General features: G+C 46.0%; 1 protein-coding gene across 1 annotated transcript in view; it reads left to right on the forward strand.

Moving 5' to 3' along the window:
- The first annotated feature begins 7,259 nt into the window (after positions 1 to 7,259).
- Positions 7,260 to 16,328, forward strand: part of pard6a (par-6 family cell polarity regulator alpha) — a 38,181-nt gene continuing 29,112 nt past the window's right edge. The window contains exons 1-2 of the mRNA XM_069718612.1: positions 7,260 to 7,675; positions 13,805 to 14,027. Of these exons, the coding sequence (XP_069574713.1) occupies positions 7,559 to 7,675; positions 13,805 to 14,027 (340 nt within the window). The 5' untranslated portion in view covers positions 7,260 to 7,558. The remainder of the gene's footprint in view (positions 7,676 to 13,804; positions 14,028 to 16,328) is intronic.

Here is a 16,328-nt window from a genome sequence, read left to right on the forward strand (position 1 = left end):
CAATAGGCCAGAGATGTTAGTGTTTGTTTGTGCAGATGTAAATTTGTTATTGTTTTTCAAAATTTTGCAAGAACTTATTTTTCAAAACTAAACTGACTTTTGTTTAATGTACTTGAGCCCAGCATGTCAGAGTGGGCCCAGCGAACATCATGCATGTTGTCAATATTATGCATCAGCTTTATATCAGTTCACTACAATAACACCGCACATATACCACACTAACCAGCAGATGGCACCAGAGGACTGTGTGTTCAGAGGGTGAGAGCTTCATGGGCAACATTAGCAGGTGGTTGGGAACCATGTAGTCAGTGAAAGGTCTTCAACAATGGAGACGCTGTGGGACCATGCTCTGCAGCAGATTCATTTTATTCTATATAACTCAAGACCTTTTATTTTCCTATCCTTGTTTGTCTGAACCATCATCAGGCATGTTGTGATATGACATTTTAACATCAGGATGATGATGTTTATCTACATATTGGTCCAACTGAAGTTGATGAACTGATATTTTTTGCAACCAGTCACACAAAAAGAAGCGTTGTGTACGTGTTTTTGCATATTCATTTCGTCTTCGTGTCATTTTTTTCTTTTTGGATAGAGATGATGCTCTTCATTCACTTTGCCAAACATTTCTCCTGACTTTTATAGGGAAATTAATGATATGGGTTTAAATTAATCACATTTATTTCCATATGTGTGAATTTGAGAGATCACAAAAGGATAGAAAATATATGTATTAGGGGTCTTAAGAAGAAGAAGATAAAGAGGGAACGCTCTGATGTGCTGGATGAAAACAATCACAACACAGTTTGAACAGTTTTAATGTTTTTAAAATTGTTTTCAGTGTTATCATTACTGTCTGATTTCTAATTTCATTTAACATTCTTTCGTATGTTGTATGTAAAGCACTTTTTGCCCAAAGTTACATATTGCTGTAGAAAAAGACTATTTGTGGTCTGGAGTTCATTGTTGTGTTTCATATTACTTTTGATGAGCTTTGTCCCATATTAGTCCTGCATGTCTTTTTACAGTTCTGTGTGTGCAGGCAGAGAGTCGGACCAGCTCGTCTACATTCCCCTCAGTGTGAAACATACCTGCATCACATGAGCCACTGGTGCTCCCAGGTACAGTATGTGTGTGTGTGTGTGTGTGTGTGTGTGTGTGTGTGTGTGTGTGTGTGTGTGTGTGTGTGTGTGTGTGTGTGTGTGTGTGTGTGTGTGTGTGTGTGTGTGTGTGTGTGTGTGTGTGTGTGTGTTTCTTTTTTGGTGTCACAGATGAAATAGGTTTGTCTGATATAAAACTTTGCGCTGCCACAGATTATGTACATTGGTTACATTTTACTACACTGGGATGAAAATAGTCCACACAGGTCAAATAAAAGTGTGACATTTATTGATTTTTCTGTCCAGAAAAGGTGAATGAAAGAATATAGCTCGATGTGGAGATGAGATTTATCCAGTTTGAGCACACATTGTTTAAAGTTAGGCTGACACTGTTGATTCCTCCAAAATTTTCAGTGATTCTCTGCTGTATTTCAAGCAGTCTGAAGATGTTGTTTTGAAGGACCATGTCAATAATGAGGGCCTCCTGCTGTTGGGAGAACGTAGGTGCCCTTCAACTGTCATGTTACAGTCTATTACAGTAGCGCAGATTTCATCAGAAATTATATTCCTTATCTTTCTCCCAATTATCTTCCTCCAAGTTCCCCTTCCCTTACTTTTCCTCTGACTCTCTGATGGACTTTCTGTAACAACCTGTGAACTCTGAACTGGCTTACATGTTTCATCACATAATTTGCAACAAGTGTGATCAGTTTTTAGTTGTTGTGTGCTTTAATTTGGTCTATTTGCTACTTGTGGCCACCATCATGTTTTGCCAAAAGAGTTTGTGATTGAATAAATGCCTTCAGGCTACTGAGTGTGTGGTTCAGAGAATGGGGTTTAGCATTTTAGCGATTCATAAAACCTTTATTACTCAAAGTTCCTTTAAAAAAACCAATAAAGCAATCATTCAGTCATGTGGTGCAGGCAGACAGTGTGGTATGCAGATCCCACTGTGACACGCAGACAAGAGGCCTGATTCACATCCTATTGTATGCCAGAGAGTGTGTGTGTGTGTGTGTGTGTGTGTGTGTGTGTGTGTGTGTGTGTGTGTGTGTGTGTGTGTGTGTGTGTGTGTGTGTGTGTGTGTGTGTGTGTGTGTGTGTGTGTGTGTGTGTGTGTGTGTGTGTGTGTGTGATCCACCCTGTATTGTTTCACACGGGAGGTCGGCCAGAAATGAATGAAGCCACGTGATGTAGATAAAAAAACCTGTCCTTCAGCATCACCACCTGTCACACACCCATACACAAAACAAAAGTACCCTGACCGGAGGCCGGGGACATACCACACATAGCACGCATTCATGAGCTGGACTTGATTTAACCCACCTTGCAGAGAGAGGCCTGTGACTCACAGGACATCAACAACAACAAAAAGACTTCACAAATTCTCTGGTCACTTGCAGAATAGTGGTTTCCATTTTGAGCAGTGACTGTGTGTCAGAGTGTGGAGCTGGAAAAAACAATAAGGCAGGCTGAAGGGAAGAGAGAGAAACCCGTCATGAAGAAGAAGAGAAAAATAATCCATGTAAATGAGATAAAAGAAGAAATGACAGCTGTAAACGAAGTGGGAAGTTGAGCTGAGAATGTGGGTGAGAGATGAAGGAGCAGAGGGAAAAGAAGATTAAAAGCAGATACAGGTTGGCTCACATAGCTGACATTCCTGCTCACATACACACTGCTCTGTGTCTCGGTCTGTCACTCAGTGATCCCCAGAGGAGGAGGCGGGAAGGCAGGGGGTTAGAGCCGAAGTGTGAGTCACGCTTGATTTCATTAAACCTGAGTTAGTTGGTTTCCTGGGTGTGGCCACAGGTTAATACACACCATGTACTACATACAGTAGACCTGCTTATTGGTGGCGGCAGTAGCATGAGTGGAGGTATGAAGTACAATGGTCTCTCTATTTCTGTCCAAACCTGGGGACTCATGGGGGACTCATGGGGGACTCATGGGGGACAGAGTCCTCTCAGTAAACGGGCGAGTCCTTGTTCAGGACAGAAATCGGAGAGCTGTGATCAGGACCGGATCAACCTGAGAGGGGACCAGACCCTAAATCTGCCAGAGGGGAAAATGAGCTGCTCCCCCCCCCCCCTCCACACACACACACACACCCTGTCCTCCCACTCTCTGTACATTGTGCATGCATCCTGTCGTCTTTAAAGGGCCACGCCATCTGTTTTACATGTCAAACTCTGTTTATCATTCATGGGGAGGTATTGGGTTTTATAATGCCGACTGTGGCTCTGGAGGGAACTTTTCTATCTGACGTTTCTCTAGCCAACCCGGTATTATGGCAAAACATGAGATAGCCACGCCTTGGCCTCTCTAGGCGTGACAGTTTCACGTTTTCCAGTAGTGGACGAAAATGAAATGTACTGCATGCATACAGCCATGTGATTTACAGGAACATTTTACTTTTAGGAAAAACACATGGTTGGGGACTAGGAAACAAAAACTATTAAAAAAAAACAACCTCAAGAACAATGCTAGATTCAAACATCTGCCTCCCTGGCAGCCTCTGGTTCATGACCCTACTACCTCCTAATACTGCCGAAAAATGTCCATTGTAATTGGTCATATGATCCTTTTTTACGTAACTTCTATGTGCGTGTAAGTTTCACGCTAACAAAATGTGACACTGTCACACCTACAGAGGCCAAAGTGTGGCCATCTCATGTTTTGCTGGAGTATCTTTTGTCACACTTTGCCGTGATGCTGGGGTGGGAAGAATGAAAACATGTTATTTGGTGCATTATGGGAACTTTATCCAGCAGTTTTGAAGTTGGACTCCAAATGTGTCAGTTTTCCCAGCATATAACTTCAACATCCCTGGTTCCACTGCAGCTGAATGGGGACATCATGTCCATCTTTGTTTCCCAACATGTCCTCTGTGTGTGTCCTCTCTATAGACGACCCTAAGAAGGGGAAATCCAAAACATTAAAAAGAAGTCTTTAAAAACAGTATCTTGGGATTCTCCTGACGTTCTGAGATATAACAGTGAACCACTGCAGCACTAACATGTAAGGACCTTAAAAAAAACAACCGTTAGCACTCTGCTGGAATATAAACGCTCAGTTAATTTGTGGTAGTTTGATTAAAAACCAATTAATTAAGTGAAATACACCGTGGAAGTACATCCAGGTAATTCGAATGCCAATTTTAAAATAGAATTTCACTCTGTGTTTCAGGACCAGATTAGAAGTCCCACCTGAAGACCCGTATTGTTCCCGTTCACACGGTGCTGTGCTGACAGCAGTGTGTCTGTTATAATCCACACAACTCTACGGAGACCTTTTCCAGTAGAGTTTCTTTAAAAATGTGTTTTTTGTCAATGATCAGAGGAGGATTTCTAATCATTCTGTTGACCCCCTGACCTTTTGATGAAGCCACACCATGAAATATTAAACTCCAACCAATAGAGTGCATTTAAATTGACAATCTGGCTCCCTGAGAATGACGAAGACATTTTGAAAACATCTTCTCTGTATCATCATCCTCAGCCCAACATTTACATTTTTAAGTGCTGCACCACTACTCTGTTGGAAAATCAAACTTTTGGATAGCTGCATGAGATCACCATCAGTCCAGTTCCTCCCTTTTCCAACTCTCCTCAAATTCCTACATTCCATCAGTGAGAGGTAGAGGAGGAGGAGGAGGAAGAGGAGGAGGAGTGAGCAAGAAGTGGAGGTGGAGAAGAGGAGAGGAGTGTTACAGCAGGTATAGCAGGGAGGAAGAGCAGAAATGAGGAGAGTGAGGCGCTCCTCAGCTGATGAATTCGACCTGAAAGAAGGAACCAGGTTTTTTTGTATGATAAAAAAAAACCTGAACATTATTTTCATGTTCTGCTCTCTCTCCTCTTTGGAATGCATCCTTATCTACCCAGCTTACATGTTGCTGGTCATTAGCCTCTTACATAAGCGTGTAGGGGTCTTGCCACGGTGCACACACACACACACACACACACACACACACACACACACACACACACACACACACACACACACACACACACACACACACACACACACACACACACACACAACCGGCCCCAGCACCGGCTGGTACTGTTGATGATTAGGACGGGTTAGCACAAGGGTGTAAATCTGCAGGAGGAGGAGGAGGAGTTGGGCGGGGGGAAGAAGGGGGGGGGGGGCTGAGCAGGAGGTGAAAACTCAAATAAACCAAACTGTATTTAGCGTGAAAACATTTTCCAAACATCACGCTGATTCATTTTCAACCATGAAGTCTGTAGATAACAGGAGTCTAGTGGAGGTATTATTTATTATCAGTGTGATGAATGGCGACATGAGGGGTGACTAAATGTTTATTTTTATGATCATATTCGACCAACACTGTAAACTATCAGAAGCAGCGTTCATCCTCTGGGACTTGAAAGCATCACAGGATGAAGATCAGAGCATGTGTTCCTCTCCTAAATTACAGTTCTGAAGCTCAGTGATGCAATCCAGAAAACAAAACACACCAGTCAAAGATCACAGTGACATCAGACGACCTCAGATCTTAGAGTCGTATTAATGTGTTCTAGTATGGCAGGCTCTTTATGTTAAGCTCCATCCACAGTGGACTTGTATTAACTGGGCTCCTGTGAGGTCTGCTATGGTCTTAACCCTTGTGTATATCATGCAGTGAGGATAGTTCTGGGACTCCTTAATGCTGCAGTGAAAATGATCACTATTTCTGTTGGTAATCATGTGCAGCAGGTGTTTAGCTTCGTTTGTTTCTGGGGACAATCGCTGATGTGCTCAATGATGATTATTAAAAAAAGAAATGTCTGGAGCTGTCTGCTTAGCTTTAGGTGAGCTGGATGTGACAGCTGCTGTATCTGGTTTATTTTAAAAGTTTGTAGTTTTGAAAATGAAATGCTACTAAAAGCCACAGCGTGTAAAACTGAGTGTCATCTTGGATTCCAGCTACAGACTGTAAACAACTGAACAGACTTCATTTCAACCTCACTTTCCAAGTGTGAGAGAATCTGCATTCGCCTCTGTAGACCTAGAGATTGGTTTGTCCCTTCTGGGCTCCTGTAGACACATGGCAGCTCTGTGGAAGAGGTGTAGATGTAAAGGGCTCATTCTCATAAATAAAATAAAAAACACAACAATTCTTAGTTTCAGGTGGATTTTACAATAATGAAAACATAATTATAAATATTATATTTCATTTCTGCCAATAGATCCTCCTGAATCCTTTATAATAACACAAAATGCTCTTCCATTATGATGCACCTGCTCAAGGTCAAAACAAGCTTATTACATAGTCTAACAATTTATTGTCCCAACAGTGTGTGAAAACTATTTAACCCAGAAAAAGATCATTAGCAGACGAGTTCTTCGCTAAATTGAGGTTGTCGGGTCGGGAAGGTGAGGTCAGAGGTCAGGAGCACAACGCTTCATCGTTGTTGTTCAAGTGTCCACAATGTTGACCAACAAGTGAAACCAATGCTGAAGTGCTTCAAGGTGTGAGTGCAAAAAAAGGCCAAAACAACATCTGTCCTTAAACTCCCTCTTAAACGTAATGTTTTGACCTTTCACCTCCTCATGAGAGGAAGTGTGAAGGGAAGAAGCTCTGATCTGTTGTGTGGCTGTAACCTCAGGTTGTGTACAAACTGACGGCCGCCTGTGGAGCCTGTGACAGTAAACCGCTGCTTTGTGTTTGTGGATGGAGCCAGCAGAGATTTATTTCCTCTGTATCTGATCACAGAACAATGTCTTTTTATTTGAATTGTTTATGCATTTCATTTCTGGGATCGGCTGCTGCAGTTTTGTTTTTACTTACAGGATTTATGACGTCCAGATTTTCAGGTCGTGTGTCACAGATTGGTTTCCATTCTCTTCATACCTGAGATGACTGAGCGAAACACAAAGAGAGCCAGGTGTGCGGTAAGTGACGTCATAGAGCTGACAGTCACATTAAAGTTATCACCGCTCGGTCTGCTGCGTCAGTTCAGTTGTCAGGTTCCTCAGCGGGGCCCCCAGAAAGGCTGAGAGCGGCCCTGGCCCTTCAGCAGCCATGAGCCCGGTAGCTGCAGGAGGCGGTGCACGCGGAGCGCAGAACAGCGAACACGCGCAGTGCTCGTGAGTTGTGCTGTTATTGCTCTGTGTCATGTCCCGCCCCCTTTGTTGTGTCCTCCAGTCTCGTCAGGAGGAGGAGGAGGAGGAGGAGGAAGGGCTCACTGGCACCTCACATCCCATACTGGATTTACCGGACTCCACCTGTCGCGAGCGCTGTGCCGTGTTTCTATTTGTGTGAGTCGTGTGCGGATGATTTAGCGCGAGCTGCCACAGGACGACACGACACGAGACGCGAACGCAGCAGCTCGAGAGAAAATCCGCGTGCAGGTGAAAGGACCGTCAGCCCCTCAGCCAGAGCTGGATGTCTGAGGTCCTTCTTCCATCACCGGAGAACCGAGCAGGAAGCAGCGGCCGGGATTCCGGTGGATGGATTTATCCGCAGTGCCTCAACCGACCAGCCGACCGGGGAGCAGAATGTCCCGACAGCAGCAGCACCGGACGCCGTTAAAACTCACCGACAGCGTGGTGGAGGTCAAGAGCAAAGTGAGTGGTGGGCTGATGGGGCCGTTTGACCGATCGTAGGGGGAGGAGGTGGGGGGGGGGGGGGTTAGTAAGAGGAGACGGGGGCTGCTGCCGGGGTCCGCCGTTCACGTTACAGTCGTGATGTCTGCGTCTCTCGGACGTGTCACCGGGAATTCAGGGGAAATATGTGGTCTAAATGAACCGGGGAGCAGCTGACAGGCGGCTCACTTGCTCACCGTAGGTGGTGGGCTACCGGAGCCGGGCTACCGGAGCCGGGCTACCGGAGCCGGGCTACCGGAGCCGGGCCACCGGAGCCGGGCTACCGGAGCCGGGCTACCGGTGCCGGGCCACCGGAGCCGAGCCCGCTGTCAGCCGCACCGATTCAAAACACCGAATCCGCCGTCAGCCTCCGTGCCTTTTGTCTGTCGCTCCGGTTTCAACCCGGGTCCTTCTCCCCGTTAGCCCGGGTTAGTTTGCTGTCGGTGTGACACGTTAGCGCGGTGCTACAGTAGTCCAGCACACCGCAGCCCGTTCACACGGTTCACCGTCACTACAGTCACCGGCTCTAAGTTGTTGGAGCGTTTCCGGTGTCGGAGGCTGAGGCCGTCTGACAGCTGTGATGAAGGCTGCAGCTCCATAAACACGATCACATTCACAACACGGACTTACTTTAGTTTCCAGGTTCCTGTGAAGTCGGTCTGTGTTTTAATGTGTGTCACTTTGTACAGGACCATTATCACCGCTTCATGCTGCTTCTTTCATGGGGATCAAAGGTGTCCATGTGTCCTCTGACATGTTCTGTCCCCGGGACAGAGGGACGGACAGGCCCTCCAGCACATGACGGATGCCTGCTGCGCTCCGAAGGGCCTGTTCAACCTACAGTATGTGTGTCAGGAGCTGCAGGAGGATGAAGTGGACAGCAGAGGACTTTAGTTCCAGCTGAGAGCTGTCTTGTTCATAGAAGATGAGAACTGCTCCTCTTTATGTTCCTTTTCTTGTCCCAGTTACAGCTGCAGCTCCTATTAGAGGATGGAGGGTGTCTGCTGACCCCCACCTGGTCTCCACCTGTTCTCATCAGTCTGATCTCAGTCGCACTGTCTTCCTCGTGGCTGCAACACTTTCCACCTGCAGGCAAAATCTTTTCAGCCTCCGTCCGTCTGTCCCGTTCGTTAGAGACGTTTTAAAACCATCCAGGTTCTGTATCAGAAACGGTTTTAGCGCGTTAAAAACAGCTGGTGTCAGAGATTCATCGGCTCTGCACTCGTGTTTATGTTCACTCACGGAGGAACAGCGCTGTTACTGAAGAGGTTATTCATTAATGACACCATTTAGACTGAACGCTGACATATATAAATGATATATATGTATTTGACAGAACATATAGTAAGTATAAATACTACTGAATCACAGCACAACCCTCTCATTAACTTAAAGGGTGGACTGTTCGCATTCATCATTTCTTTTTTAATGACACTCTTTCATCTGAAATTTCAAATACGAAGGAACATTTTGATCTGTTTACACACACAGTGCTCACAGATTTTAAGCATACGGACAAATATGACCAGTTTGTCTTTATATCATTTGAACAGGCAAAAGAAACATTATTGATTCACTCGTTTTAAGGTTATGAGTATTAGCAGTATTACATTTCACATAAATACATTGTTTAAAATTGATATTTAACTTCTCAGAAATGGTTTGAGCTCAACTGTTTATTTTGTGAACAAACTTGAAATAACTTTGTTGATTTCCTGCCCGTCTCACAGAGATGGACCGTTTTCACAGGGTCCGGTATTATCCACTATAGGTGCTGTTAATAAATCTGTTTGCTTATGACCCAGTTTGAGTAATTAATGAGAAGTCTGCAGTGTTGGGAACAAGCTGTTCCTCGGTGTTAAAGCCCGGACTAGCAGGATTAAGGAGTAACCATATTGTGTTTTTTTCTACTTCCTTTACTGACTCTGTGCGTTTGAATGCAGATGATGTGTAATAAACAGGAGTTTTACACAGTAAGTCACACCGTCATGTGACTTTTTATATCTTCTTTGCTTGTGGTTTCTGTGTGCAAATACAATGTTGTTAATAGGAACTGATGAACAGCCAATCAGACTGCAGTGATTCAGAACAGGCTTGATTGGTGGATTAATTGATGTCAGGTTTTTACACCATAATCTGAATTACACAGGCTGGTCCAGTGCCGTGTTGATAGTGATGAATACCAACACTGAGAGCTCAGATGATAATCCTGTTATGTCATTAACATAATTACGTAAACCTACTTTTCTCTGTAATAATCTATTTTACCTACACTGAAGTAGTTGCAGGGTTTTAAAAGACCCTCTCCCACCCAAAATGACACATCTCCTGTCGTGGTACAACCAATCAGAGCTGAAGAAACTACAGCAAGTCTCTGCTCTGATAAGGGTAATGATAATTACATGACGTAGTCGATCGCCGACGGCATCTATCAGCTACACTGACTGCATCACACTCCACTTACTGGAACTGAAGCATCTGACCTTGTGAGCGATCCTTCAGGGCCGCGTTCCTGTTCTTAAAGAGCAGGGCTTGCCAGACCGGATCGGCGGGGAGGCGTGTGATGTTGTAAAACAATGTCGGCTGTAAGGGAAGCACACACACGTGCCGTACCTGTCCTGCCAGCTCCGGGAGACAGCAGAGTGTCCTCACCTCAGAGGACAGACGTGCCTGAAGACGTGCTGAGAACAAGTCTGACGTAGGTCAAAGGTCAGACGTGTCTCGGTGTAGGGTGCATATTTGTCTACCAGGCAGCCTTGTTGCTACCTACTGACATTGTCACCAGCACCATTTGCTGCTGCAGCTCCCCTCTTCACCCTGCAGCCTCCTCTTCACCCTGCAGCCTCCTCTTCACCCTGCAGCCTCCTCTTCACCCTGCAGCTCCCCTCTTCACCCTGCAGCCTCCTCTTCACCCTGCAGCCTCCTCTTCACCCTGCAGCTCCCCTCTTCACCCTGCAGCCTCCTCTTCACCCTGTAGCCTCCTCTTCACCCTGCAGCTCCCCTCTTCACCCTGCAGCCTCCTCTTCACCCTGCAGCTCCCCTCTTCACCCTGCAGCTCCCCTCTTCACCCTGCAGCTCCCCTCTTCACCCTGCAGCCTCCTCTTCACCCTGCAGCCTCCTCTTCACCCTGTAGCCTCCTCTTCACCCTGCAGCTCCCTCCTCTTCACCCTGCAGCCTCCTCTTCACCCTGCAGCTCCCCTCTTCACCCTGCAGCCTCCTCTTCACCCTGCAGCCTCCTCTTCACCCTGTAGCCTCCTCTTCACCCTGCAGCTCCCCTCTTCACCCTGCAGCCTCCTCTTCACCCTACAGCCTCCTCTTCACCCTGCAGCCTCCTCTTCACCCTGCAGCTCCCCTCTTCACCCTACAGCCTCCTCTTCACCTTCACCCTGCAGCCTCCTCTTCACCCTGCAGCCTCCTCTTCACCCTGCAGCTCCCCTCTTCACCCTGTAGCCTCCTCTTCATCCTGCAGCCTCCTCTTCACCCTGTAGCCTCCTCTTCACCCTGCAACCTCCTCTTCACCCTACAGCCTCCTCTTCACCCTGCAGCTCCCCTCTTCACCCTGTAGCCTCCTCTTCACCCTGCAGCCTCCTCTTCACCCTGCAGCTCCCCTCTTCACCCTGCAGCCTCCTCTTCACCCTGCAGCCTCCTCTTCACCCTGCAGCTCCCCTCTTCACCCTGTAGCCTCCTCTTCACCCTGCAGCCTCCTCTTCACCCTGTAGCCTCCTCTTCACCCTGCAGCCTCCTCTTCACCCTGTAGCCTCCTCTTCACCCTGCAGCTCCCCTCTTCACCCTACAGCCTTCTTCACCTTCACCCTGCAGCCTCCTCTTCACCCTGCAGCCTCCTCTTCACCCTGCAGCTCCCCTCTTCACCCTGCAGCCTCCTCTTCACCCTGCAGCTCCCCTCTTCACCCTGTAGCCTCCTCTTCACCCTGTAGCCTCCTCTTCACCCTGTAGCCTCCTCTTCACCCTGCAGCTCCCCTCTTCACCTTGCAGCCTCCTCTTCACCCTGTAGCCTCCTCTTCACCCTGCAGCTCCCCTCTTCACCCTGCAGCTCCCCTCTTCACCCTGCAGCCTCCTCTTCACCCTGTAGCCTCCTCTTCACCCTGTAGCCTCCTCTTCACCCTGCAGCTCCCCTCTTCACCCTGTAGCCTCCTCTTCACCCTGCAGCTCCCCTCTTCACCCTGCAGCTCCCCTCTTCACCCTGCAGCCTCCTCTTCACCCTGTAGCCTCCTCTTCACCCTGCAGCCTCCTCTTCACCCTGTAGCCTCCTCTTCACCCTGCAGCCTCCTCTTCACCCTGTAGCCTCCTCTTCACCCTGCAGCCTCCTCTTCACCCTGAGCTCAGACCTTCAACCTCCTGCAGCACCGGAGCTACATTTCACTATAATATCATAACAGTGAAGCTCTGCGTGCTGTGTGGTGCTGCAGGATCTCCATGAAGCTGGAGATGTGATCATTCACTTCAGGCCTTGAAATGTTCCTCCACCATTACATCCGTCTGAGGAATGAGTGGCTCCCCCACATTAGGTTCACTTCTTTGTGCTGCCCATAATACTTTCAATACCCGGATGCATTCTGTGGTGAGTGAGAACAGCCTGATAGTAAAAATGATGACTACATGTTGATGTTTCTACTATCTACTGTTGCAGTTCACAAGTCTCAGGGTTTCTGAAAATGTCCTCTCGTGTGGGAATGTGAAGGTTTGTTCAAACCGGCCTGAAATGCAGAGAATTTCTTGTAACCCTGAGAGACAACTTTGTTTGGAGTGAAGACACCGACACGCCTCCCATCATCATCATCATCATCATCATTCATACCACACAACGTTAGCATAGCAGCTGCTCCTCATGTTACGAGCTGTCACTACATTTGCCTAAACAAGCTAACAATATCTTAAATAAGATAACATTATCCTAAATAAGCCAACATTAGCCTTAATAAGATAACAATAGCCTAAACATGCTAACGTTAGCCTTTGTGAACATTGTCAGTGCAGCTTTGTCACAGTTCACCAACAGTATAGCAGGAATGTCAGGATGTGAACTTTTGTAGTTTCGTATCATGGTGGGAGACGTTTTCTTGTTTAAATAGAGGTCGTCCTCCAAACTGACATCATGGTCCCAAACAGACCTCTTCAAGTCCCTGATGTCGCTCGTGTTGTTTCCGTCTCCTGAGTGGACGATCTGTCCTCTGAGTTCATGAGATAAAAGCAGCCGTCACACAGCAGAAGGAAAAACACAAGAGTCTCCAAACAGAGACGCTTCTGGCAGCGTTTTAATGCACACGGCGCAGCATCGATTAACATTATTGACTATTGAAATCTCCCAACATGAGGAGAGGATCAGTGAGGATCTGAGAGGAAGTCATGTTCAATCAGACCGACGAGATAACACTCACTCACCGTTCAGTGAAATGATTTGTCCTGGTCACAACGTTTTATTATTATCAGTGAAAATCCAAACTGGCCTCTTCTTTTTAAAATTATGCTTTTACTTGTCTTAATTATTTGCCTTCTGATTTCTTCCTCATTCATCCCAGAGCTGACCAGTAGGGACGTCACAAGAAACGACACCTCCGGTACCAAAAAAACCAAACTGAAAAACGTCAACAGTACGTTTCCTTTGGCACCATAAGCACAGACTGAAGGAACATTTAAAAACAACATGTTGGAAAGTGCGGCTGCATCAAAGATGTGCACGGAGGTGTTTTATGACTGAATCAGATGATCAGATTTTAGACGAATCCATAAGTCAGAATCCAAACGGTGTCACGGAGCATTTATAGGAGGACAGACAGATTTAAATATTCACTCTACACAGTATTTAACACTGAAACAAACACATGACTTTAATTTTCAAGTCAATCCAACAGGATGATTTACAGTTGGAGTGGTTGTAAAAATATTTCCTGTCAAATTTCTCCAGCTTGTGTTAAAGGAGACATCTAAATTATACTATTATGTATTATTATGTATGTTAGAAGCTGATATCACATTTAGCTGAAACAGTGATGTCATCCCAGTTTTTCTGAGCTGTCAGTGTTTCAAAGTAGATCCTCTAAAGATACGCGTGACGTAGAAACAGCGCGTGACGTGTTCTTCCGTCTCCTGCAGTTCGAGGCCGAGTACCGTCGCTTCGCCCTGAAGAGAAACGGTCCCGGCGGCTTCCAGGAGTTCTACCGCCTCCTCCAGACCATCCACCGCATCCCCGGTGTCGACGTGCTGCTGGGATACGCCGACGACCACGGAGACCTCCTTCCGATCAACAACGACGACAACTTCCACAAGGCCGTTTCGTCGGCCAATCCGCTGCTCCGCATCATCATCACCAAGAAAGGTAAGAGCACGAAGAGGGAGAGCGCAGAGCCGCACCGTTCGACCTGTCGGCTGACACTTTTTGCCTTCATGTATCGTCAGCAGTGTTTGTGTGGGCAAGGTCTTTATTCTTCCACCTGATCCTTCTTCTTTTTTTTCATGCAGTCCTCCTGGTTAGATTACATTTTCTGCCACACGTCTTCTTCATGTCCGTTAGACTAAATGACCCCTCCTCCCCCCGGCTTCACAGTTTGCCAGATGTAGAGCTGGAGGATGAAACTTGAGGGATTCATCTTTAGTTTATTAAGATGTGACAGCCAAACGAACACCCCCTCCCTCCCCTCCAGTGCAACACAGTAATAACTAGTGCATTAGATTGTTTTTAGAGGACTGTAGCTTCATATTCATAACTTCTTTGTGAATAAGTTGAAATTCAAACAATTAAAATGTTATATTTGGTCAGAGTCTTACCATGGACGAGCCCTGACTGTTGGGTATGCAGCGTTTGACTGCCTTACCTGTTTCAGGGATAATTACAGCCAATCAGACACTTTTAAATGAAGGTTTTTCAAAATAAAAGACAGAAAATGTTTTGCCGTTTTCTGTACCGATCCGTGACTCCAGCGCTGAGGTCCTCTTAGTAATGCGGTTACACACCATGCAACTCTAAACAAAACTCTGTGACTCCTGGATATGTCTGAACACAACATTTACATGACGCAGCTTTGTAACGACGCCGTGAGGTCACACAGGAACCAGAGTGAATTCAGGTTTCACGGTGTGGAGCATCATCACATGTTGATCAAAGGACCAACAACAGGGTTTTTCTGATTGTTTTTAAGTGAAATACTGAGACAGAATTTGTTTCCTGGGTTGAACACGGATGTATTTAATAAGAGGACAGATTACATGGATGATTTGGTATCTGTGAGATTAGAGTGCTTTCAAGGGGCAGCAAAAAAGCCTTCAATATTTATAGGGAAATTATGTGTAGCAGGCTGCTGCTAAGGAGCAGGGTGATTATTTATTGATCTGATTGTATATTGATACAGTCATCAGGGATCAGGAGAGTCTGATCTGTGAACACGGTGTGCCTCATTTTCAGGAGCTGCGTTCTTCATTTGTTTGAGTATTAATATGAAGTTGTCGAGATGAAGTGTTCTGGTTCTCTGGTCTGTCTCATGTCTCAGGTCCTGTTCAGCTATATTGTCATTTACAGTGTGTGTGCTGAGAAAAGCCTCTGAACCCTTTTAAGAGTTTCATACAGTAACTCCTCCTGTTGTGTGGAGACCTTAAGGATGGTTCTGACCATCATTTGATTTCATTCTTGGTAAACGTCCACCAATCAGTGAAGTCCGGTCCAGACAGACTCTGTGCCTCCTAAAGTATGTCTGAGACTTTAAACAGATGTATGTGTTTACTGGGATGGAGTTTCTTCAGCTCAGTGAGACAACTGAAGAGGTATTTTAAGGATTTTATGGATCAGTCACTTGTTAACCTCAGTCAGTCATTGCAGGTAAACACAAAGATAAACATGACAAGACGGTACTTACTGCTGTACTTTTCTCATATTAAAATGGGTCAGTAAACATTGTTAGATTTTCAAAGGAAGGAGGGGGAACTAAAATATATCTGTGGGCATATGAACTATTAAATCAAAGAAAATGTTTTGGCCCCAATATGAAGCCAAACACATCATCAATCATCATCACACCGCTAGTAAATTAGCCTGTTCATATCACTGATTATTAACACACATACAACCTCTGTTTACAATCATTAAGCTCTATATCATTAAGCTGATGATGAAGAGATGCACAGTTCAATGCACACACCAAACTGTCCGTTGCCAAGCAACACAGGGGTTGTTGACATGTTACAAGTGATGGTGTCTCTGCAGGTCTGTAGCCGGACTGATGATGAGCTTCATTCTTTAACTCGTAGTCTCTCTTTCTGTAAAAACACAACCTCATCCACATTTACGAAGACGTGATGAAGTCGTTCTCACGTTTTCTGGAAAATCTGCAACTTCTGAAAGAAAGAAATAGCAAAATGTCTTGAAAATATGTTTCACACTGTGGTGTTTTTATACTGTGGTGTTGAGCTGAGAGATCTGTGTGAGACCTGCGTCGTGACAGATGGCAGCTGACGTGATGTTCAGGGACCAGACGAAGTGAGAACGGCAACGGTGACTGTTTACAGGCTGGAACGCTCTGAACTCCCACCGAGCTGTGGGTTTGTGAATGCACCGCGGTTCGTTCCAGGTTAGTGAAGACAGAGTGCGCTTTCTGAATATAAACACAGTCGGAGAATAAATGGCGGC

The sequence above is a fragment of the Brachyistius frenatus genome, unplaced genomic scaffold (genome assembly GCF_029030835.1).
Source record: "Brachyistius frenatus isolate BFR_SWC_R1_liver_20210118 unplaced genomic scaffold, ASM2903083v1 Contig_194, whole genome shotgun sequence".
NCBI classification, from domain to species: Eukaryota; Metazoa; Chordata; class Actinopteri; family Embiotocidae; genus Brachyistius; species Brachyistius frenatus.